Source organism: Neurospora hispaniola (assembly GCF_033458365.1).
Source record: "Neurospora hispaniola strain FGSC 10403 chromosome Unknown B0T23scaffold_1, whole genome shotgun sequence".
NCBI lineage: Eukaryota > Fungi > Ascomycota > Sordariomycetes > Sordariales > Sordariaceae > Neurospora > Neurospora hispaniola.
Genome location: NW_026944406.1, coordinates 3,424,023 through 3,451,426, shown reverse-complemented (window position 1 = coordinate 3,451,426; position 27,404 = coordinate 3,424,023). Strand labels below are relative to the sequence as shown.

The 27,404-nt window shown below is 51.8% G+C and overlaps 7 protein-coding genes and 3 non-coding genes across 10 annotated transcripts; 3 read left to right on the top strand and 7 right to left on the bottom strand.

Annotated features, from left to right (window-relative positions):
* Positions 1-997: 997 nt before the first annotated feature.
* On the bottom strand, positions 998-1,103 carry B0T23DRAFT_t24. Its single transcript has one exon. It is a non-coding gene; the product is annotated as a tRNA-Met (tRNA).
* Positions 1,104-2,443: 1,340 nt separating this feature from the next.
* Positions 2,444-4,117, bottom strand: B0T23DRAFT_20857 (ribosomal protein L13 domain-containing protein). Its single transcript, XM_062833509.1, has 6 exons — positions 3,846-4,117; positions 3,730-3,750; positions 3,340-3,475; positions 3,101-3,154; positions 2,769-3,027; positions 2,444-2,694 (listed from the first exon to the last, which is right to left on the bottom strand). Exons 2-6 carry the CDS (start codon positions 3,748-3,750, stop codon positions 2,556-2,558), a joined length of 609 nt encoding a protein of 202 aa, XP_062697220.1. The 5' UTR covers positions 3,846-4,117; the 3' UTR covers positions 2,444-2,555.
* A 623-nt stretch (positions 4,118-4,740) lies between these two features.
* On the bottom strand, positions 4,741-7,517 carry B0T23DRAFT_306721 (uncharacterized protein; the record flags this gene model as incomplete). The annotated part of the gene is made up of 4 exons (XM_062834393.1): positions 4,741-6,099; positions 6,371-6,529; positions 6,946-6,950; positions 7,376-7,517. The coding sequence occupies 4 exons, from the start codon at positions 7,515-7,517 to the stop codon at positions 4,741-4,743; spliced, it is 1,665 nt and encodes a 554-aa protein (XP_062697219.1).
* A 1,246-nt stretch (positions 7,518-8,763) lies between these two features.
* B0T23DRAFT_425040 (thioredoxin-like protein) lies at positions 8,764-9,591 on the top strand (the record flags this gene model as incomplete). The annotated part of the gene is made up of 3 exons (XM_062839883.1): positions 8,764-8,863; positions 9,186-9,456; positions 9,543-9,591. The coding sequence occupies 3 exons, from the start codon at positions 8,764-8,766 to the stop codon at positions 9,589-9,591; spliced, it is 420 nt and encodes a 139-aa protein (XP_062697218.1).
* Positions 9,592-9,904: 313 nt separating this feature from the next.
* On the bottom strand, positions 9,905-11,278 carry B0T23DRAFT_349916 (chalcone-flavanone isomerase-domain-containing protein; the record flags this gene model as incomplete). The annotated part of the gene is made up of 2 exons (XM_062836045.1): positions 9,905-11,086; positions 11,138-11,278. The coding sequence occupies 2 exons, from the start codon at positions 11,276-11,278 to the stop codon at positions 9,905-9,907; spliced, it is 1,323 nt and encodes a 440-aa protein (XP_062697217.1).
* Positions 11,279-14,626: 3,348 nt separating this feature from the next.
* Positions 14,627-17,197, top strand: B0T23DRAFT_401144 (uncharacterized protein; the record flags this gene model as incomplete). The annotated part of the gene is made up of 4 exons (XM_062838555.1): positions 14,627-15,376; positions 15,479-16,210; positions 16,266-16,377; positions 16,440-17,197. 4 exons carry the CDS (start codon positions 14,627-14,629, stop codon positions 17,195-17,197), a joined length of 2,352 nt encoding a protein of 783 aa, XP_062697216.1.
* A 1,632-nt stretch (positions 17,198-18,829) lies between these two features.
* B0T23DRAFT_t23 lies at positions 18,830-18,918 on the bottom strand. Its single transcript has one exon. It is a non-coding gene; the product is annotated as a tRNA-Tyr (tRNA).
* A 346-nt stretch (positions 18,919-19,264) lies between these two features.
* Positions 19,265-19,370, top strand: B0T23DRAFT_t52. Its single transcript has one exon. It is a non-coding gene; the product is annotated as a tRNA-Met (tRNA).
* Positions 19,371-20,547: 1,177 nt separating this feature from the next.
* On the bottom strand, positions 20,548-23,949 carry B0T23DRAFT_392181 (uncharacterized protein; the record flags this gene model as incomplete). The annotated part of the gene is made up of 5 exons (XM_062837992.1): positions 20,548-21,335; positions 21,503-21,595; positions 21,828-23,564; positions 23,626-23,861; positions 23,918-23,949. 5 exons carry the CDS (start codon positions 23,947-23,949, stop codon positions 20,548-20,550), a joined length of 2,886 nt encoding a protein of 961 aa, XP_062697215.1.
* Positions 23,950-25,722: 1,773 nt separating this feature from the next.
* Positions 25,723-26,669, bottom strand: B0T23DRAFT_392180 (manganese superoxide dismutase precursor; the record flags this gene model as incomplete). The annotated part of the gene is made up of 3 exons (XM_062837991.1): positions 25,723-25,845; positions 25,947-26,429; positions 26,538-26,669. The coding sequence occupies 3 exons, from the start codon at positions 26,667-26,669 to the stop codon at positions 25,723-25,725; spliced, it is 738 nt and encodes a 245-aa protein (XP_062697214.1).
* Between the last annotated feature and the right edge of the window lie 735 nt (positions 26,670-27,404).

The window sequence follows — 27,404 nt, the reverse complement described above, 5'->3', positions numbered from 1 at the left end:
TCCTAGTTGTCACATTGCTGATCCATTGTTGAAGGCTAGAATGATTCGGAATCAAGTGCGTTGGTTATTTTGTGAGTGGGCGTTCCACCTTTGACGCTTAGTTAGTACAATGGTTCACTTGGTGTTCGCTTGTCTTTGTTGTTGTTGCGACGGCTGCGTCGTTGCTTGATGAGGGCTGTGGCAAGTGTTCACCTCGACGACGCCGTCGCCTTCTGCGATGGTTCAAATTTCCAGAGTTACTACCTATTTCTATATATTTTGGCTGTCTCCTGGTAGTAGTCGGAATTGGTACCGCCTATTGCGAGTATGCGAACTCAATTTGTTTGCGAGGACAATTGCACACAAATTGTTTTCCGGAATTCTATGGAAATGCAATCTATGGGATCTTGAAACCCAAAAGCGAGTTCTCACTTGGACGAAGCGATTATCCACGTTACAGAAAACACAGATACTCGCGCCATCTTGTCCGTCGAAGTAAGCATGCCACACACGTTGTAGAACTAGGCTCCAGAATGTCACGACCATATAGATACGAACGATCAAAGGTGCCTTGAACGGCCACTCCCTGCAGCGCTGTAAATTGAACATCATTTTGAGAGGCAGTCAGTCTTGAGAATATTACTGTACCTTCACCAAGAAATCTGTGACACCTGTCGACAACCAGTCGTTCCCCAAAACTTCAAAGTTGTGCAGCTCAGCAGCTCACCATCATCACCAGACATCGCGGGGCAGCTGAGTGCACTGATGTCATCGCAAGCCCTACGGTGACCGGCTCCACACTGTCCGGGATGGACTTCAGCGTAGGACTCAAATTCGCACCAATGGCTAGGTCGTGATGGGTTTCATTCTTAGGACCTCGAAAGCCCATTCCCGTCATTGCTCGTGAGCTGCTCTTCAACAAAGGCGAGACAGCTCTGCTTGGCCAAACAGACCGCAAAAGGGGAAGGCAAGGATGATGTCAGGAACCTCACAAAAAAACAAAATCAACAAAAGAACTTGGGACCTGGGAGGCTCGAACTCCCGACCTCAGGATTGCTCTGATTTTTTAACCAGATCATATAGGCATATGAGACCTGCGCGCTAGCCAACTGCGCCAAGGTCCCATTGTGAGTTAGAAATAAGGAACAAAACTATGCTTGATGATGCCTGCATGGCATGCCTCCTCGGGAACACGATGCTTTTCGAAGTTCAACATTGATTGATCTTTCATATTTGCGAGCTGCTGGTTGAGCCAACGAAGGAATAGAGTTCTCTGTTGACAAGAGAGAAAGAAGGTAGCAAGATAGAAGAAAAGCAGGAAGAGAAGGAAAAGGGAATTGATATAAAGATGTAGAACATTATCTAAGAAGTGTTAATGCGGATGTCAATCACTTGTACAAATAGACAATGGTCCCAGCATACTTTTTACCCAGCTCGATTGGCGAGAGACTCGAGTCTAGTTGAAATCTAACGTAAACCCGTCTGCTGTGTAATTGCGTGGTAAGCGAAAGACATAGTGAGATCCTGAAAGGCAAAGAGGCGGAACATCCTTATGCAAGTTTGGCAATGCTATTTGAGAAAAGTGATGCTCAACACAAAACTATAAAGGAATGACAGACTTAGGACATGCCGAGAGGTTTAAGCGCAGGATCGTATGGGCTGCTCAAGACGGTTTATAAGGAAGAAGATTAACGAAGTTTATGGCCTTCTTGTCGACGAAGTACGCCACCCCCGAACTGGAACAAGAACATGTACAACTTCACAAGCTTGCTTCATTCATGATATGCGATGCGCACATCCGATTTAGGACGTGTGGACTAGGTAACTTGCACATGGCGACTATTCCCAAGACCCCAAAGTCATAAGTACACCATGAGATGATCACGATGTTTGTCATTGTTTGGTAAATACAGTAAGGTTTGGGATGTCGTGCGGACAAGCATTCAATCAGTTATTGGCCAGGGGACTTGGAAAGGTATTAACAGCCACTACAGGACCGTTTGTCTCTGACCAGCTCGCGATGTCAGGTGTGATGCTTCACTAGATAATTAGCCTGAGGTTGTGATGAAGTCGTGGGCTCGAGGCGTTATCCATGCTTGGAAATAAATGTGATACTGTAGCACAACGCTATGATATCAAATGGTTCGTTCGAAGACTTTAGCATTATCTGGCTTAAGTACGCAGTAGTCATTCATTGGCTTGCTTCAGCATGTTCGGGCTTGTGGACGGGGTGCCGCTGGACAGCATGGTCGTCATCTACGAGACGCAAGGGTCCCTTTCTGTCATGAGAACACGCCTGGCACGCACCACACAAAGGTCCTGAACTGGGTACTGCATGCTGAACGCCCGGGGGTATTTGTCTTGTTTCTTCCATTCATCCCATGCATGATCTCTCCATTGGTTGTGTGATCTCATCATTTATTCGTATGAGGTCCCATACCTGGGACAAACAGCGAGTCGGAAAGCCACTGACTCCTCCACATTTCCTCGCAGATGTTGATGATGCCCTGAACCGCGCCAATCTAGAGTGAAAACGCACAAAGGATGAAAAGTCGATGAAGCAACAGCTACTATCTCTAGTAGCCGAACTCCTTGAGAGCCTCGGCGGTCTTGTCGTTGACCTTGGCGCTCTTCTTGGCCTCGGAAAGCTGGCGGGCGGCGAGCTTCTTGCGCTCGTAGTAGGCGGCGCCCTTGGCCTTGCGGCGCTCCTCGAGTCTACCAAGCAGTTAGCGACACAAGGTGAGCTGTTTCGGGAAGCAAGAGCCTCAGCTCTTAACGAACCAACGTACCTGGCAACAACATCCTCGTACTTCCAGCCGACCTCGGAGCTGAGACGGCCAACGGTGCAGAACTTGCGACCGGGCTGGAGTCTCAGGACACGGAGAGCCTGGGGAACGACCATCTTCTTCTTCTTGTCATAGGGGGGAGGGACACCCTCGAAGACCTTGAGGCGCTCAAGGGCAGCGGCGCCACGGGCAGTCTTGTGGGGAATCATGCCGCGGACAGCCTTGTAGAAGATGCGGGAAGGAGCGCGGAAGTGGAAGGGACCTATGGGCAGTCAGTATCGTCTGACCGAGAACTCGACCGTCATCGTCGTCGTGTCGGAAGGGCTGTAACTCACCACCGCGAGTGGGGTTGTACCGGGTCATCTTGCGCAGGTACGAGTGGTACTTGACTATAATCGCGGTTCCGTGTCAGTCTGACTGTTCTCGTCGTTCGATGCTTATTGTTCGTTTCGCCCATGACTGCGATTCCCAATTTGCCCTCCTCCTGCTGTGCCCAATTCCAAAATCCTCCCGAATATGTCCATTGCCGCAGTCATGTTTCTCGGTGTCGTGTAGGAGTGAAGGTGTAACGTACGCTTGGCGCGGAAGAACTCGCCAGAGATGTTGAGGGCCTCGCAGCGGACCACAACGATCTTCTGGCCGTTGAGGAGCTGCTTGGCGACGATGCTGGCGAGGCGACCGAGGAGGTGGCCCTTGCCGTCGATGACGACCTGTAAAGCAACAGGTTAGCCATCACAAAACTGCTGCTATCGCACCCTTGCCGTCGACCGGCCCCTCTCAGTGTGCCATGTCCCAAGCTTCGCGCAATTCCATATCCGTATCCATCGCCAAATCGAACATGTCGTATCCATCTCGTTCGGTATCGCTGCAGCGGTCGGCAGCCTAGCCATTCGTCGCAATACGGATATGGAACCGGTGGAAACCACATCCATCATCAAGTCGGTTTCGGGGATTCGCAACGTACCACAGACTCGAAAGAAGACATCTTTGCCGGGGAAGACTGGGTTGACAAAGAAGGAGGATTAGCGATCTGTCCGTCAAGCTCCGGCAGATCAAATGGGCAGCAAGTCTGGCTCTTACCTCGCGATGGTTGACGGTCTGCGACTTTTTTGTGTGTGCTGAAAATTGCCCGTGTGCTTGGTGTTGGGAGATATGCACTAGTCCGTTTTCGGAAGCGGTGGAGGCTTGCCAGCCAGTGTGGCCTTTGCTGCCTGAGGCGTTGGGGTAGGGTTAGACCTACAGTCTGTAATTGGTGGGGCTGGTTTTCACCTTGCTTCCCGTGTCTTGGCAATCCTGTGGCGCGCGACGACCACGCTGATAACCTTATCACGGCCCCCTTGATTCTGATTTCAAGGTACTTGCAGTGGTTCTTTCGTGGGCAGAATGATTACCTATGATCTCATCACTGGACACTGATCTGATAAGTGAATTGCGCTTCATATCGATGGTCAGCTTTGTTGTTTTGTGGCCTTTGCCATGATTGTGGTCATCACCTTGAGCGATGACTGCTCACAATCAACAGGACGGACGATCATCGTCACGTCACTGCTAGCCATCAAGGTAGTTACCAACGGGTCTTTGGATGCAGTGCGAACTCTGTGAACTGGGCCTTTGGGAGGGACGCCAGTCAATTACCATCTATGACTTGGTCAACAATATCCCATCGCTTCGGACCACGTTCTTTGCACAAAATGCTAGATTCTCTTCAACTTCCATGTTCTCGTGTCACACCACTGGACAAGAGATACAAGAAGCCTTCAACCCGCAAAAGCAATTATAGAAATCTAAGCGCAACAAAACAGAGCAGCTGGTGACGTCGCACCAGTAACCCCTATACGCCTTTCACATGGCTGGATTACCAAAGAATTGTCGACTTTGTAACGAGGAACCACCTAAATCCTTCCATTCTCATGCTGATTATGAAGCTTGAAAAATGACAAAAATCCGGGTACTACGCCTATGACCGTCCACACTATTATGCCTTAAGAGCCTCGTCGAGCGTCTTCAGGATATCCTGGCATTGCTTCACCATCTCCTTCCTCCTTGTGCGAACTGCGACATCTCCTCCCGTTTCGATATCGTCAAACTTCAGGAGGACCTGCTGTAGGATCGTCTCTGAAAGCCTGAGGTGCTCCTCTGATCTCTTTTTAGGATCCGAAGGAGGATGGGTCGCAAATTGTCGGCACAATGGCAGGAGTGTGTTGTTGAAGTGGGCGGCGATTTGATCGAGCTTCTCGATGGGACCGCCCGGGGCAACTGAGGCCGGGCTGGCGCGAGTAACGCTCCCGGCCGAGATAGCGGAGATTGCCGAGACCCCGGACACTCCGGATGCTGCCGAAAATCCGGACTCGGCTGAAGGGGAGTGAGATCGAACTCGTGAAGCTGCCCTCTTGCGAGGATCTTCGGTCGGCACTCTGAGACCAACATCCGAAGCACTCTCTTGTGGGCTCTGAGGGCTACGGGCACCTCGTTCCTCCCTGGTCCTGCCCCTACGCTTCTTACGATGCTTTTTCGACGGCTCAGGCTCCTCGCGGACCTCGTGTCCGTCATGATCAACAATAACAATCTCATCGCTCCCCACATCACTGCTGCTCTCGGATTCGCGCTCGCTGATCGTAACCGTGATCTCGCTGTTGTGCTTGGCTCCATACTCTCGAATGGGCTTGTCATCATCCCTCAAGCGCCGGCCCTTGTAGTACAGACGGATCCTCCCGTGGCGATCGGAAATCCCCAAGATCAGCTTCACTCGCTCCTTCACATCGCTGACCAGGAGTTTGCCGTCGCCAATCGAGTACGCAGGAAACCCCTCGGGGTACACAGCGTTCTTGTAAACAATGTTAAGAGCGTCGTCTTCGGGTTCTTCGTACCTGCTGATACCCTGAACAGCAGCCTGTGGAGACCGAGTATAGTCATAGCGCTGACTGTATCGAGGACTGTCAAGATCCTCGGTAGTGATGTAGCTGAAATCTTCCTCAGTCACACTCGGCACACCCCCTTGGCCAACACCCGAGTTCCAAGGCGACAAGCTGGGGCGCCCCCACCAAGACATCTTTCCTCCCTTTCTGTTTTTGGATTTCCGGGCGGCGACGACGGGGATGACGCTCAGAGCGAGGAGTGTACCAGCGGCGGCCGTGTAGACCTGGGAGGGAGAAAAACCGGTCGCTAACTGAAGATACTCTGAAGCTGAGGCTAGATGCTCAGCGGTAGTCTCAAGGTAAGGCTGCAGCTGAGTCGGGACTTTCAAGAAAGACGTGATGTTGGCAAGCTGGGCAACGAAGGCACCTGACGATGCCGAATCTCCTCCGGAAGCCACCTTTGCGACTGTGTGCTGGTCCTACGACAGTACGCCGTTGACCTGCTGCGAAAGAAAAGAAGAGAAAGTGGGAATCTGAAGAGTCTAATATAGTCGATCTGATCGGTTTGGGGGGTAATTGGGTTGACGTTTTATGACGGGTGGGATCGTATGATACGGCGCAGCTATCAACTTGGCCGCAGGCGTCAAGCAATCAACGGCGGACAAGATCTAGATGGATAGAAAGGCGTGAGACCAATCGCGAAGCTGGGGACGTAGTGCTTTGTCTTCGTGGGTTGGCGAAGAAGGGTACGAGAGACCGGTTGTCTTTGACACCCGTATCCGAAATGGGTAGGGAAATGACGACTAGAACGACGATCACCGCCTCGGGATCCAAGGGTCCTTTTTCAGGCTGTTGCGCAGATGCGGGAGTGGGCGTCTTTGGCAACACAGCCGATTGGGTTGGACGAGTCTAGCAAGGCCGGCAAGGTTGGGTGCGAATGGTGGGAATGGCGGTGCGGCGGACAGGTGTGAGGCCAGGTTCGGGTGATGTTTGAGGTTTGAGGGTATAGGCCTGGAACGTACGGTGGCGGTTTGTTCATGTACTACTTATGTAGGGACTCGGACAATTTCGAAGTCAGAAGGAAAGGTTAAAAGGGCGACCGGGATCCCAACTTTTCATCTGAACACCCGTCCGAAAGGGAAGAACCCACGGAGCCGCTAAAGTGGCGCCAACTCCCAAGGCCAAGGCAAGCTTGCTTGCTACTCCTGCCCCGGGGCGTGTCCGCTGCAAGTGCTCTCATTGGAACCACATCGGTATCATTAGGTAATCCATCATGACTCGCACGTTCATCGACTGGCTCATGTTGTTCGCCTCAAGAGCTCAACGGCCCCTTCATTGTTCTCAAATTCAACTATCTTTGTGACCTTGGATGTTACATACCTTATTATGTGACTCCCTGCAAGAGGCCGCTTCAGGGCCTCGAATAGGGCAAGCAAACAGTGAACTCAACGCTCTGTTGTTGTGAGTGTGCGACTGAAAATACAACCACCAGTCATTGCCTCACCTCGGAGAGAATCGTCCATCAATGTCGGATAACGTCGAAAGAAAGAGGACGCTAACCTTTTCCGTTCAACCTCTCTTCGCCTCGCTTTCTCGTACGCGTGGGAGAGCCGAGGCGTGTTCGGTTCATTCTGGTCACAATTTCGAGAGCTCTCTGGCGAAAGAAATCACCACGAAGTACGCAGTAGTGTACATGATCAACCAGCAGGCCGTGTTCGCACGGCCGAACCTGGAATGAGCGTCAGGGTCACTCACGTGCATCGCTTCCCAAGACCCGTGGAGCCGTCTCGCCCTCTGTTCTGGGGAAGGTGGACTGGCCGACTGGGTCTAAGCCAGGATCACGATGCCGTGGCGGCAGCAAAGTCGATGACATGCATTTCGTCCCAGATGAAGTCATGGCCGGGCCCAAGGCTGCCGACCATCTGATCCCCTCACATACTGTGAATAGCCTCATTTGTCGCTCCAATAAGTAACGCTGGCAAGTCCGCCTCACTAGAACTTGCGATCTAACCCGATTTGCCTTCCCGTGAGCACAGTGCTGGAGAGGGCCGGGCTTGCCAGGCTGATTCAAGAGTATGAAGTGTTGCATTCGCTTCGCGCACCAGACTGGCCACCAACTGCCCCGGCCAGCCGTGGCTGCAGTCGGCATTCCGAGTGGAACCCTTGATGGCGGCTATCCTCGCTGTTCTGATGACGTTCCTGTCAGCATTGCAGCGCGGCCGATTGCGGACGACCCTCTTCTTATCACCATGGGTATCGTGGCTTCGTGAAAGATTTCACTGGAAACACAATACCCTCGGCAGGTTGTAGGCACTTGTAAAGCTTGGAGCGATCGAACACCATTTCCTGGTGCCGATTTCGTTTTCAACTTCAACATCTGCGCGGAGGCTTGCCAAATCTCAGCACGAACAAGTATCGTGGCTTGAAATTTGGGGAAGTGGGGTAGTTAGGGAAAGGGACGGAGTTGAGATAACGGCGGGGATTTGATGATGGCTTTCTGGTGAATCGCGGGTGAATCGCGCGGTCAGAAAGGCCTTTGCGTCATTGGAATATTCGTGTCCATGCAGCACCTACTTCCAGGATGAGCCGTGTACATAGTAAAGACGGCAAATATTCGATTTAAGGAGCGCAAACTGAAATCAGAGATGATGGCAACATCCATCTTTTATCTGATACTCGAGACACCTCGAGAGACCGGCGGACTTCAACCGGTTGAACTGGGGTTCAAGTTGTTTCCATTGAGGATGAGGAAACTGAAATCACTCCGCAATTAACGTGATGGAGTCGCCCGCGGTGACTTTGCGGCATCTTGCACGCCGAAAGTGTGCAGAAGCCGCACAGTGTCGGGAGTGCCTCATCCCCGATCCTCTATCAAATGACCCAGTCTTTGAACTGCCCGATATGGGTGAGCCTTCCAAAACTGGAGTCGTGACAAATTCACACCGAATGTCGCAATCGCTATTCCTCCCCCTCAGATCTCGTTGTGCCCACCCTAGTTCGACACACGGTCACACACGCCTTTCCAAAGCTTCGGTTTCTGCAGTGCTTAGTTTCCCCAAATTTACCCATATAAAGCCTTTCCCCTCCCTTTTGTATACATATATCAATATCGCTCTCTTGGACCTCCACCTCGCGCAATCTCTATGTCCTTCATCTTCCGCCGCTTCTTCTCCAGCACAACATCAACCATGTCCGACGCCGCTACTCAGAAGGCTAAGCAGCTGATCAACGACAACGCTGTCGGTATGTGACAACTCTACGTTCAACTGTTTCCCGCGTTCCCCTGCGCACTGGCATATGATGTCGCGCGAAGCCATCAGCTACATCGGCACGGGCCGCTACACGTGCGAATTTTGTGCGCGAGTCCGACGGTCTGGTGCATGCACCGCTCGCTCTAGAACCCTTATCGTGTATCTCTTGCGGAGGCTCGCTATTCCGATCTTCGCTCTCGCCTGTATCAACGAACTTGGAAACTGGCTTTCGCTCTTCCATGCAGTTAATTGCAGATAACATGCTGCGAGTCGCATGCGGCAACCCATTGCTAACGATTCATCGTCGCAAATAGTTGTTTTCAGCAAGTCCTACTGCCCCTACTGCTCCAACACCAAGCAAATCCTCGACGGCCTCAATGCCAAGTACGCTACCTACGAGCTCAACCAGGAAAGCGATGGCTCCGATGTCCAGGACGCTCTTCTCAAGTTGACCGGCCAGCGCACTGTCCCGAACATCTTCATTGGCAAGCAGCACATTGGCGGCAACTCCGATCTCGAGGCTGTTGTCAAGAACGGCAAGAACGGCAAGAAGATCCAAGAGCTCCTCCAAGAGGCGGGCGCTCTGTAAGTCGCTCTCCGCAAGACACGTTAGAAACAGCCTCGATGTTCTCGAAGGACACAACTGTCTGGGTTGAAAGAAACCTCTACAGGGAGAACCGTCGGCAAAGGGAAAAAGCGCTCGAGAGGCTCAAATGGTAGGAGACATCACGAGAGCCCCGTGGTGTGCGTGGCGCCATGGGCCTCTACTTCTGCTAGTAGTTTTTGGAATTGCGGGATGGGATACCCAGGGATCTATCAAAGGGTGGCTATTCGTCTGAAGCGGTTTTGCGAAAATAAAAGCATTGGAATACCCCCAACATCATGGTCATACGTGTGCGCAAAGCTTGGAATAGTGATCATCGATATGAGTGCAAAAACGCGCCTGATGCATTTCTGCTTACATTCAACCCAATCCTGGGCTAAAAAGGCTTGTAATCCCCTCAATCAATGGGTTTCTGATTATTCGTATTGTCTATACCACCTGGGCCGCGATGGTTCCAACCGGCCTCTCCACAAACTCCATGATGCCCTCGACTATGCTCTTTCTCGCCGGCTCGCTGGCAACCTTCTTACCAGCCAAGTAGTTCAGCCACAAAGCACGTGAGACACGCTCGTCATCAACGGTGCCAACCAGCTGTCTCCCTGCCGGCCTCCCTTCCTTCTTGTTGCCGCCATCGTCATACACAACGCTCAACTTACCCTCTCCGTCGCGGATTAACAGAAGTTCTTGCTTTGCCGGAACCTTTCCGCGGTTGAAAATCTGCCTGAAGTCTTTCATCGCCTCGCCAAATTGCTCGTCCCCAACCTTACCAGCCCTAGCCTGGATGGCACGCACGAAGCCATCCCTCAAGTGGTGGAAGTCGGTGTCGCGCACGGGAATCACACGGAAGACGGACCGCGCAGGGATTCCGTTCGCCAGCAGGCCGTCCCAGATTTCTTTACCCTTGGCGGGGTCAAGCAGATCGGTGCGCAGCTGGTCGCGCTCGCCGGCTACGAGCGTTGTGGCAATCGGGTTGACCTTCTTGGTCAGCGCCGACTGCAGCGAGGCCACGTCGGCGGTGGCGACGTAGTAGCCCACCACGTAGACCTGGATGCCGATGAAGGTGACGGTGCGCAGACCGAAGCCCACGAGGGTGTACTCGGTCTGGTCGGGGCCGGTGATTGTCGGGGCCAAGCCCGAGGCGGAGGGGCCGGGGGCGATGGCCCCCTCAAAGCTACCGAGCTCGAGCGTACGCGGGAAAGTTGGGACGGTGCTGTTGCCGGTTGGGACGAGTTCGTGGCCTTTTTCGTCGCGCAAGACTACTTTGCGCTCGGCGGCGTTGGTGCCAGCGAGAGGATCGGTCGAAGGCAGGCTGGAATCGGCCTGGATGGGTTTCTTGAGCTCGAGCTTGATGAGGTAGCCGACGTAGATCATGGAGCTGACGCTACAGAAAAGCCCCGTCCAGAGGAAGGCGCGGCGGTTGCGGGCATACTTGAGCTGTTGCTCCGAGAGCTTGTTGACGTCAAGGCGGTTGAGGTGCTCATTGGGTTGGCTTCGCGGAGGGCTCAGGAAGGTTCGGCGTGAAGCTGGAGTTCGTGTTGCGGCTTTGGCCGCGGATCCAAAGGACCTGGGCAGTTGCTTGAAGGTCGACTGGCGAAGCATGATTGTCGTGGACTGTTGCAAGCTTCAGGGCTGTTCTGTGCAATTAAAGATCAGTTGAGTAACTTGACTGGTTAACCTCATGTCCAAGCGTTGCACATCGATCTTGTGCAATTCCTGAAGACCTTGTCCTAGTCGCTTGGGTCTAGAAGCTTTGAGGTTGGTGATACTGGCTCTAGCTCCGTAACCAGAAGACGAGATTGACATGGCTTTGCTAGGTAGCTGAGCTTCGCAGTGGCCAGCGGTGGGCATTCAATTCAAGTTCAGAGGCTTAACAGTACATCTCTGGATCGCCTCGAATTGTCGGTAAAAGTGGCCGCAAAGTTGTTACTAATTGTTAGGAGCACTAGCAATTCGATGAACCAAATCGGTATCGCAGGACGATAATGAATGCAACCTCTGAGCGGGCATCCCGTCGTCAAAAGTGAAGTTGCCGATGGCCTTCCTGACTGCCCTACAAACCACAAGAATCCCACTGTTCCATCTCTAAGTTATTCTGCGTGCTGCTTGTACAATCCGATGCTGGTTTGTTTGTTAGCTTGGTACAATAGGTAAGTACTTCTGGTAGTGCATACTAAACAAAATCAATCCCGAATAGCCCCAAAACTTATAAGGATAAGTTAAGATCGGTGAGTACGAATTATAAAGGCATTAACAGGAATTGATATAACATATTAAATATCAGGAATGGCGTTTCCAAGGTAATAATACGCGTTACTTAGCTATGAAGACGTATAGGAAAGTTGACACGAGGTCTCGAGCTAACAAACAAACCAGTACTGGACTGTACATTAAGCTGCCTCGACCGATATCGACCATCTACATAAGATTCCCTCCACCCCCGCGGCGCGATTCTGATGATGCATATTAGTGTATTTATTATGACCGGCGGGAGTGGTCCCTGAGGTTCCAGGGAAGTGGATTCGGATGCAAAACCATACTATGCCCTGGTGGTGAATGGTTCAGGAGCAAGCCTCCGCTTCCATGCTCCTTGCCTGTGCTTTTGCCTTCCATCATGAATATTTACTTGCTCTTGATGGCCGATTCGCAGACAAATCTTCGCAGTCTCCTCCGAGTTCAGCTTCATGCAGTGGTCCATAGGTATATAGCTTATAGTGTCTATCTCCCGCCTCTCCGCTGAGATAAAAAGAAGAATTGGAGAATAAAGATGGAATGAAAACAATAGTAAACAAATATGGAAAAGAAAAAACCAAGTTTCTCCTTCCTTCTCTTCTCTTTTCTCCTCTTTTGCTCCCATCATCAGTTCTTTTGACAATGCCCCTATCTGAGGTATGAGGTCGCCCTCCCATTGGATCCTAAGGTGGGACGAGCTGAAGTGACAAAACCAGGCTCTCCAGGGTCCGTCGCGGGGTTATGGAGAGTAGTCTAATGTAGAGAGAGGTAGGTATGCGAACAAAGCGCAGGCCTTACCATGAACTGACCCCAAGTTCCAAAGTATCGGCAGAGGGTCGAGATTCGCACATCATTTACCACTATTGAATATCGGCTGGCCAGCGACCGTCGGGCTCTAAGCGCCATGCAGAGCGCCATGGGCGAATAACCGTTGCACATCTGATCAGTCTCGTTCTCGAGCGACCTTGATACAACCTCAATGTGCAGCATGGGTTTGGGAAGGCTCTGCTACTGTCGGGCTCATTATCTTCCCTTGCGTTTTGAAGCCTAAACAAAGATGTCGAAATGGCAGTTGGCACGCTCAGTCTCGACTCCAAACGACAATCCTAGAGATATCTACCTAGTAATGCCACTATCCCGACCCTGTTTTTCCGATGTTGACAAACGACATCCAAACTCCAGACTCTAGGCCGAAAATTGCTGGGTCTCGGATGGGACGGACAATCGCTCGCTAGCTGAACCTTGCTGGCCACCGTATAGCCATCGCCCTATGATGATTAGAGGAGGAAATTGGCTTGTCTTTGCTGACACTATCCGAATTGTCCACTCCTCCTAGTACCTGTTGTGATGGTTTGATGTCACAGAGTTGCACCAGCTGATGGCTCTCGAGATCTGTGTTGTTGCATCAACAAGAGGGGTCTACACACTTTGTATGTCATGAGGCTGCAGGACAGTCACCAGACTTTGTCAAGTCCGGACCTGGGAACTCTGGAGTTTGGAGTCTCCCGTACGTCTCGATGTGTCGGTGCGCAGTGATCACGACCAGTGTTTGCCTGCTTTCCTACCGTCACGGCTCTTCCCAACCTAGCCAATAGCATGGGAATGATAATTCGTGGGATACTACTACACTAGCTGTATGAGAGCGAATGGAGACATGCATGGAAACTCCCGTCGAGAACGTGGATGCAAAGGGACAATGCCCGACTACAGTACAGGTACCTACACAGCCGCCGACGGACAGCCCGCTGCGTCTACATCACGCTACATAGCGACAGGACTGGCGTGTAACGGGACCTCCACTGCCCATCCCCTGAATACCTAGGTAGGTAGTACATAACTGCTACAATGGCGTAACCTGCATGGCATCCCGCTGGCTCTCGATATCGGGCAGTAGCGGCCCGCCATACTTGCCTACCAACTGGCGATCAAACGGGGCCAGCCATAATTCGTAGAGATGTTAGGAATTTCCAAGAAAGAATAGGGCACGATCAAATCCTCCAGGAAGAATACGAAGCTCAGCAAGACGAGCTGGATCGGAGGTTTACGCCCGACCGTTAGGTTGAGAGCGGCAGTGACCCGAGAGCGTGACCGGGAAATGGATGCTAGGTGCCTGCTTCAGTGCCGCTCACTGACGCTCCAGCTTTTCCCCACTCGTCCTGTTGCCCTGTCTCGCCTTGTGCCAGCCAGGTTTCGCCCATTCCCTTTCCATCCGCATTTAAGCACTCCGGCCAAACCTACCTCTACCTCTACGTACTAGGTAGGTGTAGGTACCTCTAGTGAAGGCCCTGCACAGTCAGTGCAGCTACCAGTGCCGCTGTCGGTTTCCCGCTGCCAACAATAAACCCCGGGCATCTTCTCTTGCTCAACCGGGCATCCTCTTCAAGCAAGCGAGCCCCATTAACCTTGCGACACAAATCGCCATCATCGACAATTCTTCGTCCTTTCCCCCAACAACAACTTTCATTCTTTGTACCATACTACAATAAACAGCACGCTTGAAAGACAAGAGGCGCCAGTGCTACCAACCCGTCGGCACCCCATCTCGGCGGCTTCTTGACCAACTTGAACCGAACCTCCACCCTCCGCTCACGCCGCCCCGACTTCCCTCCCGTCTTTCTGAGGACCATCTCGTCACTCCTAGTCTCCCACCGTCTACCTGCCAATAAGCAGAGGCTCCCTTGACCTGGCATTTGATCAACCTGCAGCCCTGGTCCCCCTAGCACCTTCAACCCACCCCGACGAGCAATCAACCGATCCTCGCGCTTACTTAGTCATCCATCGCCTTGCCTCTTGTCGCGCTCCTCCCGACAACTTGCTCGACGACTCTACACATCTCTCTTCGCTTGCCACCAGACTGGCACGACTTTTGACATGAGGCTACGTGCTTCTCTCGACATAATCGCCGACGACCGGAGAACACCGATGGCCCACGGGGACGCGGCTCCCGAAGCCCACTCGGAGGCCGCCCAACAGCAGGCTCAAGACGATTCACGATCAACCTCGTCGTCGAGCACCCCTCCGCCCGTCGATAATGAAGAATCCGACTTCTTTCTCGCTGCGAACGACTCCCAGTCGTCGCTAGGCGTTCCCAATATCGAGAACATGCAAGTCGCCGATGAGGAGTGCCGTGTAGCGCCTATTAATCGCTTGCCCAACGAACTACTCATTGCCATCTTCGTCAAACTCACAACCTCCTCAGATATTCTCCATGTCATGCTGACGTGCAAGTCATGGGCTCGGAATGCAGTGGAAATTCTGTGGCACCGTCCAGCTTGCTCATCCTGGGAACGACACACCATCATCTGCCAAACCCTCAGTGCGCCACGACCGTACTTCGCCTACCGACATTTCATCAGGCGTCTCAATTTGTCAGCCCTCGCCCCCGAACTCAACGATGGCAGTGTCGAGTCTTTGGAGATGTGCAGTCGTGTCGAGCGACTGACCATGACTGGTTGCAAACGCATCACGGATGCTGGTCTCCTCAAATTGCTACGGAACAACACTGGCCTCCTGGCTCTCGACATTTCTGGCATGGAAGACATCACGGAAACTTCTATCAACGCTGTGGCGGAAAAGTGCTCCAGACTACAGGGCCTCAATATCTCCAACTGCACTAAGATCTCAGTCGCGAGTCTGGTGCAGCTGGCGCAGAGCTGCAGATTTATCAAGAGGGTAAGTTCTTTCCACTACATCGCCCCGTGAACGGGGTAGCTTTGCCTTTGGTGGTGAGAATCTGGGTATGAAAGCAAACGCTGACGTCTTTTGTGCATGCAGTTGAAATTAAACGAGTGTGCTCAGGTGACTGACGAGGCCGTCATCGCATTTGCTGAGAATTGCCCCAACATCCTCGAGATCGATCTTCACCAATGCCGTCTAATTGGGAACGATCCGGTTACGGCGCTCATGTCTAAAGGCAAAGCTCTTCGAGAGCTCCGCCTTGCGAGTTGCGATTTGATCGACGACTCTGCATTCCTTTCCTTACCTCCAAACAAGACCTACGAGCAACTCCGAATCCTAGACCTGACGTCTTGCTCCAGACTGACGGACCGAGCTGTTGAGAAGATCATTGATGTAGCTCCTCGCCTGCGCAACCTCGTGCTCGCGAAGTGTCGTAACATCACAGATGCTGCTGTGTTCGCTATCGCCAGGCTGGGCAAGAATCTGCACTATGTCCATCTGGGCCACTGCGGAAACATCACAGATGAAGCTGTCAAACGTCTGGTTCAATGTTGTAACCGGATTCGATACATCGACCTCGGTTGCTGCGTCCATTTGACAGATGACTCTGTCGTGAGACTTGCTACTTTGCCCAAACTTAAGCGCATTGGTTTGGTCAAATGTTCAAATATCACAGACGAGAGTGTCTACGCTCTTGCTAGGGCGAACCAACGCCGGCCTCGCAGAGATGCTGACGGTAATCTTGTTCCCGGGGACTGTTACAACAATATGCACCACAGCAGCCTTGAGAGGGTTCATTTGAGCTATTGCACCAACCTGACATTGAGGGTATGTGGAATCGTGAATTATCCATCTCGGTTGTGATCCTAACATTTTCCCTTAGAGTGTCCTAAGACTTCTGAACGCATGCCCTCGTCTCACTCACTTGAGTGTTACGGGTGTCCAAGCGTTCCTGCGGGAGGATTTGGAGAGTTTTTGCCGCGAGGCACCAGCTGGTATGCTGATAATCCCTCCCAAGCGATTCACCATAAAGTTCAAGGGCTAACGAAACCTACAGAGTTCACCGAACATCAGAGAGCTGTTTTCTGCGTCTTTTCCGGCCAGGGGGTGACGAATCTTCGGCGCTACCTCAACAGCGAGCACAATCTGACAGAGATCGCTCGTGGTGCAAGACCAATCGACGAAGGAGTGCCGAACCGAGCCGGCCCCGTTTTCCCAGGAACAGCAGTCAACCCCATGCAGGTCACTCCACCTGGTCACCATGGCGCAGCAGCTGCGTTCATTGACGATGGCGAGCCTGATGCGGTAGACGACGATGATGGCTTGGAAGATGGGAGCGAGATGGTAATTGACACGCAGCCAATGCTGCATAATCACCATGCGGTTATGGGCGGTACTGCGTTCCCTATACAGGGCGTGGCATCCACAGAACAGCTGCTGCCGCCGCCACCACCTGCGATTCAGCCACAGCAGCACCTCGTTACGAACCCCTTCCACTTTGTTCCTGGCCAGCCTTTTGCCATACCACCTCATGGCCTTCAGTTTTATGAGGCGGTGCGGGCGACAGAATCCGGTGCCGTTTCTGGGACCCCTGCGCATGTTCCGTTAGTTGGTCAGGCGACGGGGCTGGAATCAACAATCGCTGAAGGCAGCCATCATTCTGGAGTTGCCAGGAACTCACCAGGTACAGCAACATCTCAAAACCCAGATGCATCGCAGGCCCTCCCCCCAAACCCGATGGGAAATATCGAGCTGGCGATACTCACAGGCAACCGAAATTCCGATGTGAGTGGCAGTGGAGGGGCGTCCGTATAGCGCGCGTTGCGGTTTTACTTTTAGCAATAATGCCACGGCTTCTTGCTAGTTCGCAATGGATGAGTGGGAGTGGATGGAAATACGGTTTTACTTCTGGTGGTTCGTGGGATACATAAAATTTTGACTGGAATACTTCGCGGGCTGTAGCGGGGCAATTCAATGACTTTATGATTATCGCTGTGTGCTCATCGAAGATGCCAAGTGGCTCGTTTTCTTATACCGGGAGTTGCGGCTTTTCGAAGACCTAAGAGGTTACCCATTACATTAGGCTAGAAGATTGTTATTTATGCCTTTGCCTTCATTCGTATCTGCGTTTATTTCGAGTTTGACATTTCTTCAATTGGCCTCCGGTACACGATGAGCACCAATGGGGGGTCATCCACCAACAATGGAAGAACGTGTGCGACAGCACGCAACAGGATGGCTCGCGCAGGACAAAAATTGATGACAATCGAGTTCGGATTTTGACCCTGCACCCGGCGAAAGGCTGGGCGGCTTTGAGGTAAGAAATCATGACAAAATGGGTTGATTACATACCACAAATACTACAGAACTGTATAGACTTCATAGGCGCTGCCGTAGAGCATTGAATACAATAGATTTCGTTGATTTGCGTGCTACTTTGGCTGAGCTTGGTGTTGTTCTGGGCGGTGGACTCGGGTATCATCAATCTTGTCCTGGGCAAGGATGGGTACGACAAGAAACGGATACAGAAGAGAAGAATCGATGGAGGTCTGATATATATTTTAACCCCTGGTTCCTGGAGCGTTGAAGACCAAGGGAAGCGTACCCGGAACTGACAGGCGATGTGGATACTGACATCAACTAGCTCAAAGCTCTGAAGATCTAGACTCTCTCAGACTCTACTCGAAATAGCCAATGACGACAACTCTTTTGCAGCACTTGCGGGGATCGAGGGAGCAATCAAGGAAATGCGCGATGTCATGAAATCGAAATACATACCCATGGACTTTTCACATGCATTGCAGGAAGCAGAATCCGGGGTTTGACTCTGGGGAAGATCGGCCTGGAGAGTTAATGAAGAAGAGGCTTAGGAAAGTTACTTTTAAGGCGAGCAGGACATCACCATATGATTGATACCTACATAGTCCGATTGTCTACCTAGGCATCTCGTGCCGACTTCCGAGGATTCAGATATCCTGTGAAGGTTGGAGCGTTGTCTCGTTGTCGGCGAAACATCACATCGAAACGTTCGATCTCATTGCGGCAACGGACTGAACTCCGGCAGATAACCTGGGTCGGCATACCTATGTGCAGCTCTAGAAAAACTGTAATCATGTTGATGTTGGTGTCTTAGTATAAAGCTGAGCTGTCATCCCTCAAAAGCATATCCGAAGCAGAGCTTACTGAAAGCACGGGAACTCTAACGGTTGCTGAAAAGGACCAGAGCAGAGGGAATCGGATATTCAATTAACTGAGCACTGACAAAAGATAAGTCAGAATACCCCATGCCATCGATAGAAATCTCGTAGTGGACATCGCAGATCTTGCATTAACAAGTGGATCTAATATGCACATGGGTCAGGGGACATGTCCGGGTTTGGAAGCCAACAAGAAGAAGAAAAAAAACGCAAAGATAGCGAGAGAAAAAAAAAAGACAAAAAGAGAATTTCCCCTCGACCGGAATCGAGCCGGTGACCTTTCGGTATACAATCTAGACAATTACAGCCGAACGTGATATCCAACTACACCACAAGGGGTTTTGATTATTGAAAAGTGATCTGCAAAGCAGAGTTTTTGAGGCTGGTCTGAGCTCAGGCCAGCTTCAACCCAAGCTCTTGAAAGTAGTTTCGGGACAAAAAAAATGGAGCACCATTTCTACTTTATTGTCATTCGTAGCTTGGAAGAATGTCGCACGTCTATACTCTAAGAATTTCAACACTTGGACTGGAAGCAATGCTAGTAGGTATGTGTGCACCTGCTGCATGTGTTTATATATCTGCTGAACAGCATCAACGTCGCGGGTTGCGAAGAGAACTTTCCCTTGACTAGAGCTGTGTCATGATTCTATGAATGCCAAAACCCACCTGAAAATTCACAACCCAAGGGACCTTGGCGCAGTTGGCTAGCGCGCAGGTCTCATACCCCTGTATGATCTGGTTCAAAAGTCAGAGTAATCCTGAGGTCGGGAGTTCGAGCCTCCCAGGTCCCATTTATTTTGCCAAATTTCTGGCCCTCCATTTTGTTTTTGGTCTCTTTGTTGAGCCTGTCCCGCCCTGTTTTCTCCAACAACCAACGACCATGTCCCCCTTCTTCTTCTTTTCCCCTTTCCCGTTTCCTGATGGAGCGCCGTCCTCTGAACATCACCCTGTCGGTCCATAATGTAGCGCGCTTTCAGCAGTATTTCGAATAAGAGAGTCGCTACCGAACACAAGGCGCACAAGATGGCCATTCTCTTGGAAAACAGGACTCCTTTTGTGGACCTCCCTCCAGGCGTTGTCACAGCAACGGCGAAGGACGCTTGATTGCCGCCGCACTATCGCGGCCTGTTCCGACATCCAGCGGACGGTGTTAGGATATTGCGAGCTCAGAAAATTTCCCAGAGCATCGTAATGATTCCGAGGCATCCATTGAAACCATGCGCTTGCTTGCGTAGAAACGGTCCACAGACATGCTTCTCTGCCAAAGCCCCCCCCCCCCTTTTTACGCGCGTTGTCATAACTGTGCATCAGTACAAAAGTCCCAGAATACTCACAATTGCAATTTGGCCGTACCGTCCGGATATCATAAAGCCCCGCCAGCTGATGTCAAATCCAGGGCGGTAACTGGACCCGTGCATCCGAGGGGAAAGTGGCTCGCTGGCATGTCAGAACGTCGGACTTAACAGCCTGCAAGATACCAGGAAGATCGAACGACGGTGTCTCCAAAGATGTCGCCTTGGAAGTGGGAGTCGACTGGCCGCAGGATGAGAGATGTGGATTGATCCGGCTTTGCCTCTAAGTACTTCCTCACCATGTTCGACATGTCCATTAGCGAGCTATGGGATCTTGACGCCTTCAGCGGGGTGTGCAAGAGGACAGGGAAGTATAGCTTTTTGTTGGCCTCGGCGCCGCTCAACCATCAGGGTCTTGTTACTTCTCCTCCCAATGCTACCGCTGTAATTTGAGCACTTGGAAGGATGTACTGGAGGGTAAAGGGATGACCAGGGCGGTTTTTGACAACCAGGTTCCAACGATTGTATCAGCCGATAACATAACGGCCTGCCACGTAAACTTCGACCAGACCTAAATTGCAACTGGTATCTCAAGTTTGATTCCCATGCTTTTCTTCTGAAGAGACTCACCCACATCTCACCTATCGCCCCCCTCGTCTTTTTCTGCCTCGATTTCTCACTCCTTTGCCTCTCTTGGCTTCTGCCCAAAAGGCAAATACTTGGTATGACTTCCCACCACAACCACCTCCCCCCTTTCCCCCTTCTCCCACCCATCCACCCTCTTCCTAATCTCCAACCCCGTAAACCCCAACTTCCTCCCGCGTCTACTAACCCACGCCTCCACCTCCAAGGTGTCTCCCTCCCTAGCCGTTGAACAATAACTCAGATGCATATCTGTGCTCACCCCCGTCGTCATCTGTCTGTCCTGCTCCCCTTCCCCCACTTTGAGTTCATCGCCAGCAATGCTGGCAGCAATAGCCATCCCACCCGCCCAATCGCACAACGTCCCGCTGACGGCACCGTGCAGGATGCGCTTGCTGTTGAGGTGGATTGGTTTCAAAGTCAAGTGGGCGAGGATCCGGCCAGTGGGGTGGGCGACGGCGGCTACGAGGACGATGTCGGATAGAAGAAGGTTGTAGATGGCGGAGTTGGGACGGATGGAGTCCCACACGCGTTGGACGTGGGCGAGCGCGAGGGCGGATGAGGTGGCGGGGATGAGGGGTACGAGGATGGATGTTGAGAGGGAAGGGGTGAAGGGGAGGCTTTCTTTTTCGGGGGAAATTGAGGGTTGTTGTGAGTCGCTTGATGATCCTGTTGTTTGGGTTTGGACTTCGGCTTGTGTTTGTGATGCGGGCGGGATGTCCCCGCCGGGAATGGTGGAGGTATGGGCCATTGTGGATTGGGCTCTGATTAGGTGATGATTTGGCTTGAGCCCTGAACCGCTGATACGTTTTGACTGAAGTTCTTTTGGTTGTTTTAGAGTTGTTTGGAATTGAATGATGTGGTGCAGTTTTGAATGCGTTGGGGGCGCGGCCCGACTGGAGCCTGGAGGTAACATCGGACCTTTGCGGGGATGTGGTCTAAAACGCTCCGTCTCGGGCCGGCTTGCAGCCGTTAGAGTACCGACTTACTAAAGTTTAGTACCGTGCTTGGCAATGCTCTTTCCACTGTTCCCGTTTCACTTCTGAGGACGGATAAGTAAATGAAGCAGACAACAGCAAATGCTACAATATCATTCATCAAGTGGAGACAAGACGTTAACATGCGGGTGATATTGCCCGGGCGACAAAGGGAGCGATGTCGTTCAAGGTTCTTTTTAGTCTTCTCCCAGACGTCTCACATTCTATCCTATAACTAAAGTACAAGTCTTCAAAACCTTCATAGACTTCTTCCTTTTCATATTTCCCAACGTTCACCAGACTGTGTTGCTCATAGTCTACACTCCCTGAATCTGACCCAAGTCCTGACCCCCACTAATCTTCCTCAACTCCGCGCCATAAGTAGTGCTTTCGCTGCCCTTGGCCGAAGAGGTCGTAGTCAAATCATCATCAGAAGCCTTGGACTGGTACGGGACGGAAATTATGGACAGCGTGGTTGGGAATGGCATCGTCATGGTTTCTGATCCAGTGATCGCGGCAGTTGAATTAACTCCGTCAGGAATGTCAGACGACATCTGGCTGGCCAACGAAGTAGAAGCTGCCGAGGTCTCTAAAGAGGGGGTGGGAAGAGTGAAGCTATATCCGCTGTCGTATGATGATGACAATGCTGGGACGGAGTCTGAGGAGCCTTGGCTGGTGGATGGTGAAATCGAAGTAAAGGAGGGTGCGGGAATACCAGTCAACCACGAAGAGGTAACTGTGGGTGAAGCCGTATCTGTAACTGAGAACGATGACAGAGACACTGTGGGAGTTGACGTGTCGCTAGCAGATAGAGAAGTGGCTGATAAAGCTGATGTGCTGTCGTCATTAAACCAGTAAGACGTGCTACTGCTGGGAAGGCTAGTTGAAGGAATCCCTTCGCTTGATGAAGGCAACACGCTGGCTGAGGATAACGGAATGGAGCTGGAGATTGTTGGAGTTGTAGTAGATTCTGAAGTCCCTGGGGTTGTGGAAGACTCAGTTACAGAGCCGGTTGATTGTGTGCCGGTCGAGGACAATGGGATCAAGCTGGAAGTATTTGAAGCTGTCGTAGACTCTGAACTCCCTGGTGTTGTAGAATGTACAGTGACAGAGTATTGTGTGCTGGTCAAAAACTCGGTTGTCGCGATTTCACTCGTGACATCGCCAGATATTACACTGCTGTCAAGTGATGACAAGAAGGTGGCTTCATAGCTCGTAGTAGGCTGGTGAGACCCCTCACTTTCGGTGTAGCTTACCGGGGCACCATCAACAACCGACGGGGCAAAAGAGTTGGTAGTGGTGAAATGAGCATCTGCTGCGCTTGTGTCGAATTCTGGAACACTAGCAGAAGAGACGGTATCGGGCGTAATAGTCACAGTAACATGGCCCGTGGATGTCAGGACCACGACCGAGGTGGAAGAAGAGTCTCCATCTTTGCCACTAACGGTAGTTTCCAGTTCATTCGGCATGTCTACAGTAGCGGTGACTTCTTGGGTCACTGTAATGGTCGTCTCAATTGTGGAGGTTCTGGTGATGCCTATGGTCGCGCCTGTGATGTGTGTCATTCCTGACGTAGAATCAACATCGGCTATCGTATTGGTAGAAACGGAGCTGATCGAGCCATACTCCGGTAACTTGGAAGATGATACCACGCTGTTTTCGCTGCTGGTGCTCGAGGAAGCTGTCACTTCCGAAGATGAACCTAAAGTAGACAATGTCTCGGCAGGCTTCGAAGAAAGGCTAAAAAGACTGGTCCGGATAGGAAGACGAGTACTCAGAGTCAAAGTTTCACTGAATGATGAGCTACTGCTGAATAGGCCTGTAGAGCTGCCGATGGTCAGCACAGCGGTCGAGCCTGTTCCGGGAATATTCTCCGATGAAATCGATGTGCCAGCATAGGCTGTTGAGTTTCCAAACATTGGGGAGCCAGTCTGGGTAATAGACACAGCTGGTGGGAAGGCAGTGCCACTACTTGAAGGAACAGGAGGAGAAGATGAGGAGAGTGGAAGGTTGCTAGAAGTGTACGCGGTTGATGTAGCACTGGATGTGGCATTGGAGCCCGGTTGGCTGAAACCTGTAAACGTTGAGAATTCAGTTGGTGTGCTGTTGCTCAAGGAAAAAGCTGGCAGAATTACATGACAATCCGGGGATGCTGCTCAAGGAGCTCGGACAGCCAGAGTATACGGTGACAGTTGATGGGAAGATCGGCGTGCCTCCTGCGTTCGCGGAGATGGTGATAGTTGTGTACGTATAGTCCACCAAGGTAACGGGGACTGTTATGGTTTGGGTTGTCGTGCACGTTTCTCCGTTGTTCTGACCATACCCTTGACGGCGTCCAAAACCGTTGGGCATGCCATTGACAGCGGTGAAGCTACCTTTCATATTAGTTTCTTAAAGTTCTGAGGTCTCTGACGGGGAAGCACGTACCCTATGCCGAGCAGAGCAAGATGAACAAACATAAGCGTCGTGGCTACAGCTCACCCTGGGAGCCAAGAGAGCAGGAATGAAAAAGAGATGTGGTAGTACCTGCGGAAACAATGTTTATGGAAGGTGAATTCTCGCATGATGGTATGAGCTTTAAATATCCTTAAGCCTTTCGTATGTCCACCTTGGGTCAACGACAGAAACTCTCAGATATTCTTTGTCAGGTATTTCACTCCTGTCTTCCCGTGACATTGTACCATTGATTGACTCGCTCAGCATCCGGCTGCCGGCATCAGAAGGACAGCATATGAGCCCCTGGTCATAGTCTTTCGCCCCGGCCGCAGTACATGCAGTACCGGGAAGACAACATATCTTGAGGGAAACACATGCGGCTTTCCGAGCCCGTCATATGTTTTGTATTGCCCTGGACAGAGGGAACCCTTTAGGGGTGCCGGTTAACCGTGTAGTCTTGCTTCTAGTTGCAATGTTGCTAGGTGAACCACCGAAAGACTTTTACTCACCCTTTACACGGGCCCTTAACCGGAGTGAAGCGCGTGGCCAAGGACAGCAGGGCAATGACCAAACCCCAACATCAAATAGGAAGTTATCATGAACCAAGTTCCCGGCTTGTCGTCTGTATATATGAATGGGTCTTCCACAAAAGTCGTTGGATTGTCACGGAAACATTGAACAATACGGGACTGTGTGATTGTAGGTTACTCCGGATGAGCACCCGCTTCATCCCGTCGGATGCCATGAAAGAATGACTGTTGAATCCTGGATTGTGCCAGGTGGCAGTGTGTTGTCTGGTGAAATATTGGCAATCGTGTCCCATTTCCATTCACGCAACATCAGGCCAGTGCTACCGTTCTCGGATGCCATGATACGTTTTGATGGGATGGCACGAATATGTCTCATACGCACGAGGTGTTGCTATCCTGTCCCTGAATCACAGCCGTGATACTTGTTGATTTATATAACCGAGGGCAATATGTAGCAGTAGTCGATGATGGAAGGAAGCAATAAAGTAAATAGAATGATACTGTCTCGGTCATTCGGAGCAAAGGTTAGGAGCTCACCCCCTGGCCAGTCAGTGAAGCTTCAGGTTCCTGCAGCTCATGCGACGTAGCTTGCCGTTGTGCAGGTAACGCAAGCCTGCAGTCCCGATCAGATGCGTTTTGCGGAGCGGGAAGGAAAACAGTCAGGTCTCCTTGACATCCTGGGAGTTTCTCGTGGGGTCCATTCCTGTCCAAAAGATCTTGCATACTGGGGCGTTCGCCACAGCGGAAGTCTGCATATGACATGTTTGGGGCGCTGATAACATATAACGAGATGGGCAGGACATAGAAATCCGTAAAACGGCAACATAGATTAGCAAGCACCAGAAACTTCCAGCTATCTGCTATCGTACCTATGTAAGCTCTCCCTGGACGGTGAGTATGCTTGACATCCCTGTTGCTCAAGTCTTCAAAGAGGTGGCGGGTGGTTGTAGGACACAGACAAGACGGAGCCGCGGGGTAGATGTGCAACAAGACAGCGTTCTGGAAGTTCGGGACCGTACTCAAAAGGAAAGCTAAGACATGGACGTCAAGCCCATGCGGAGTGAATAGGTATTGGACGAGCGATGGCGGGGGGAAATAAGTGAGTGTATGAGTGAGGGTAAGAAACAATTTGTATTCATCAGACGTTGGTTAACGCGAGGAAAATAGTCGTCCGGGTTAGAAACGCCTTAGAGGGGGGTAAGAACTGGGTGTTTCTAGCCTTGACGAGTAACCGCGATAGATCCCTCAAGCTGACCATAACCACTGTCATAGCAAAGCCTTGAGGTCCGCAAAAGCGTCCTCACGACTACCCCGGAAGCGCTCCTCGGCTGTCTTCCAGTTGATCACCTTCCAGATATTCTCGACATACGCAGCCTTTCCGTTTAGGTACTGCAAAAAGAGGGGTACGCTGTGTCAGTCATGGTGATCTGGATGGCTTGACCGGCAAGAGACTGCAAGGGGTAACGAGACAGAAACAAAAACAACCATACCTGGAGGTAGTACGCATGCTCCCACATGTCCACCCCGAACACAGGGACCTCACCGCCCACGACGGGATCCTGATCCTTGGTAGTAATGATACGCAGCCTTCCCTTCTCAGCAGTAGACTCCTTAACGAGCCAACCCCAGCCACTGCCCTGGATGCCCAAGAGCGCAGCAGAGAAGGCCTTCTTGAACTCGTCAAAGCTACCCCACGTCTTCTCAATTTCGGCCGCCAGCGAAGAAGCCGCCTCCGGGTAGTTGGTCTCTGGGGTCTCAGCGGGGGCCAGGTTCTTCCAGAAGAGCGAGTGATTGATGTGGCCGCCGCCGTTGAACTTGATGGCGGGCTGCTGGGCGATCTGGGCGGGGATATCGCTAGAGGCGATGGCGGCGACGTGAACTTTCAAGGCGTTGTTGAGATTGGTCACGTAAGTCTGATGGTGCTTGCTGTGGTGAAGCTCCATGATCTGGGCTGAGATGTAGGGCTCCAGAGCCTGGGGTTCCTGGTGTTAGACATGGCAGTGTCTCTATTCATTCTTGGCTCGCCGTCTGCTGCATTCGGCGCAGGATGACGATTCACTTGGTACAGCAGTTCAGCTTACATTGTAGGCATATGGTAGCTGCGGAAGGGTATAAGTCGCGAGGCCGGCCATGGTGGTTGCGTTGCCTGTCATGGACTGGAGAGGAGCTTGCGAGGCGAGAAGGTTTTGCCAAATGCTTCCTAGATTGACCATCGTGTCCGATTTTTTAACCCCGCGCCTGCCTTTTGTGTCTGATCCCAAGTACAAGATGAACAGTGCGATGGGCCGAATAGACCAATGTCACAAATGGTTGACCGTGACGGAGTGTCACGATGGGCGGCCGTCAAGGTGCTCACGCAAGAATTGCGTCAATGGGTGCAAGTGGAAGGTGAAAGGAGGAGTGGACTCGGTCGTTGATTCCACTTGTCGCCTTTTCAATGCCTCCTATGATTGGTCGGCATCTTGTGACTCTTGCCAAGAAAGGTGTGCCCCTTGGAGCTGTGACGCCCCTGCCACGCCTGCGTTACAGAGGGCGTTGTAGCGGTCACAAAGAGCCCGTCAAGTTCCAGATTCGCGCGCAAACGTGCTCAATTGCCCGCGGATCTTGTGCCCGCCAGCCTCTCAAATCTTCTCGTCAAGACGTCAACGGGCCGTCGGAAGAACCTCTTTACAGTTGGCAAGCTGAGATTCGCAACACTGAGAGGAAAAGCGGCAGTTTGAGCTCGTTTGCGTCATCCACGTCGTGAGAAGGTTTCCAGAACGAACTCATATCCACCAGCTCTCTTGAGGCGCTTAGTACTATGGACCCACTGCCGCACTACACCTCGCACGTGGTTATGCTTGAACGTGTAAGTGAACGTCTCACAGCGTCTCTCACAAGCATCCATATCTCAGCTGTTGTTTTGAGGACTTGACTGGGCATGGAGGTTACGAGGGATCGTCTTCGGT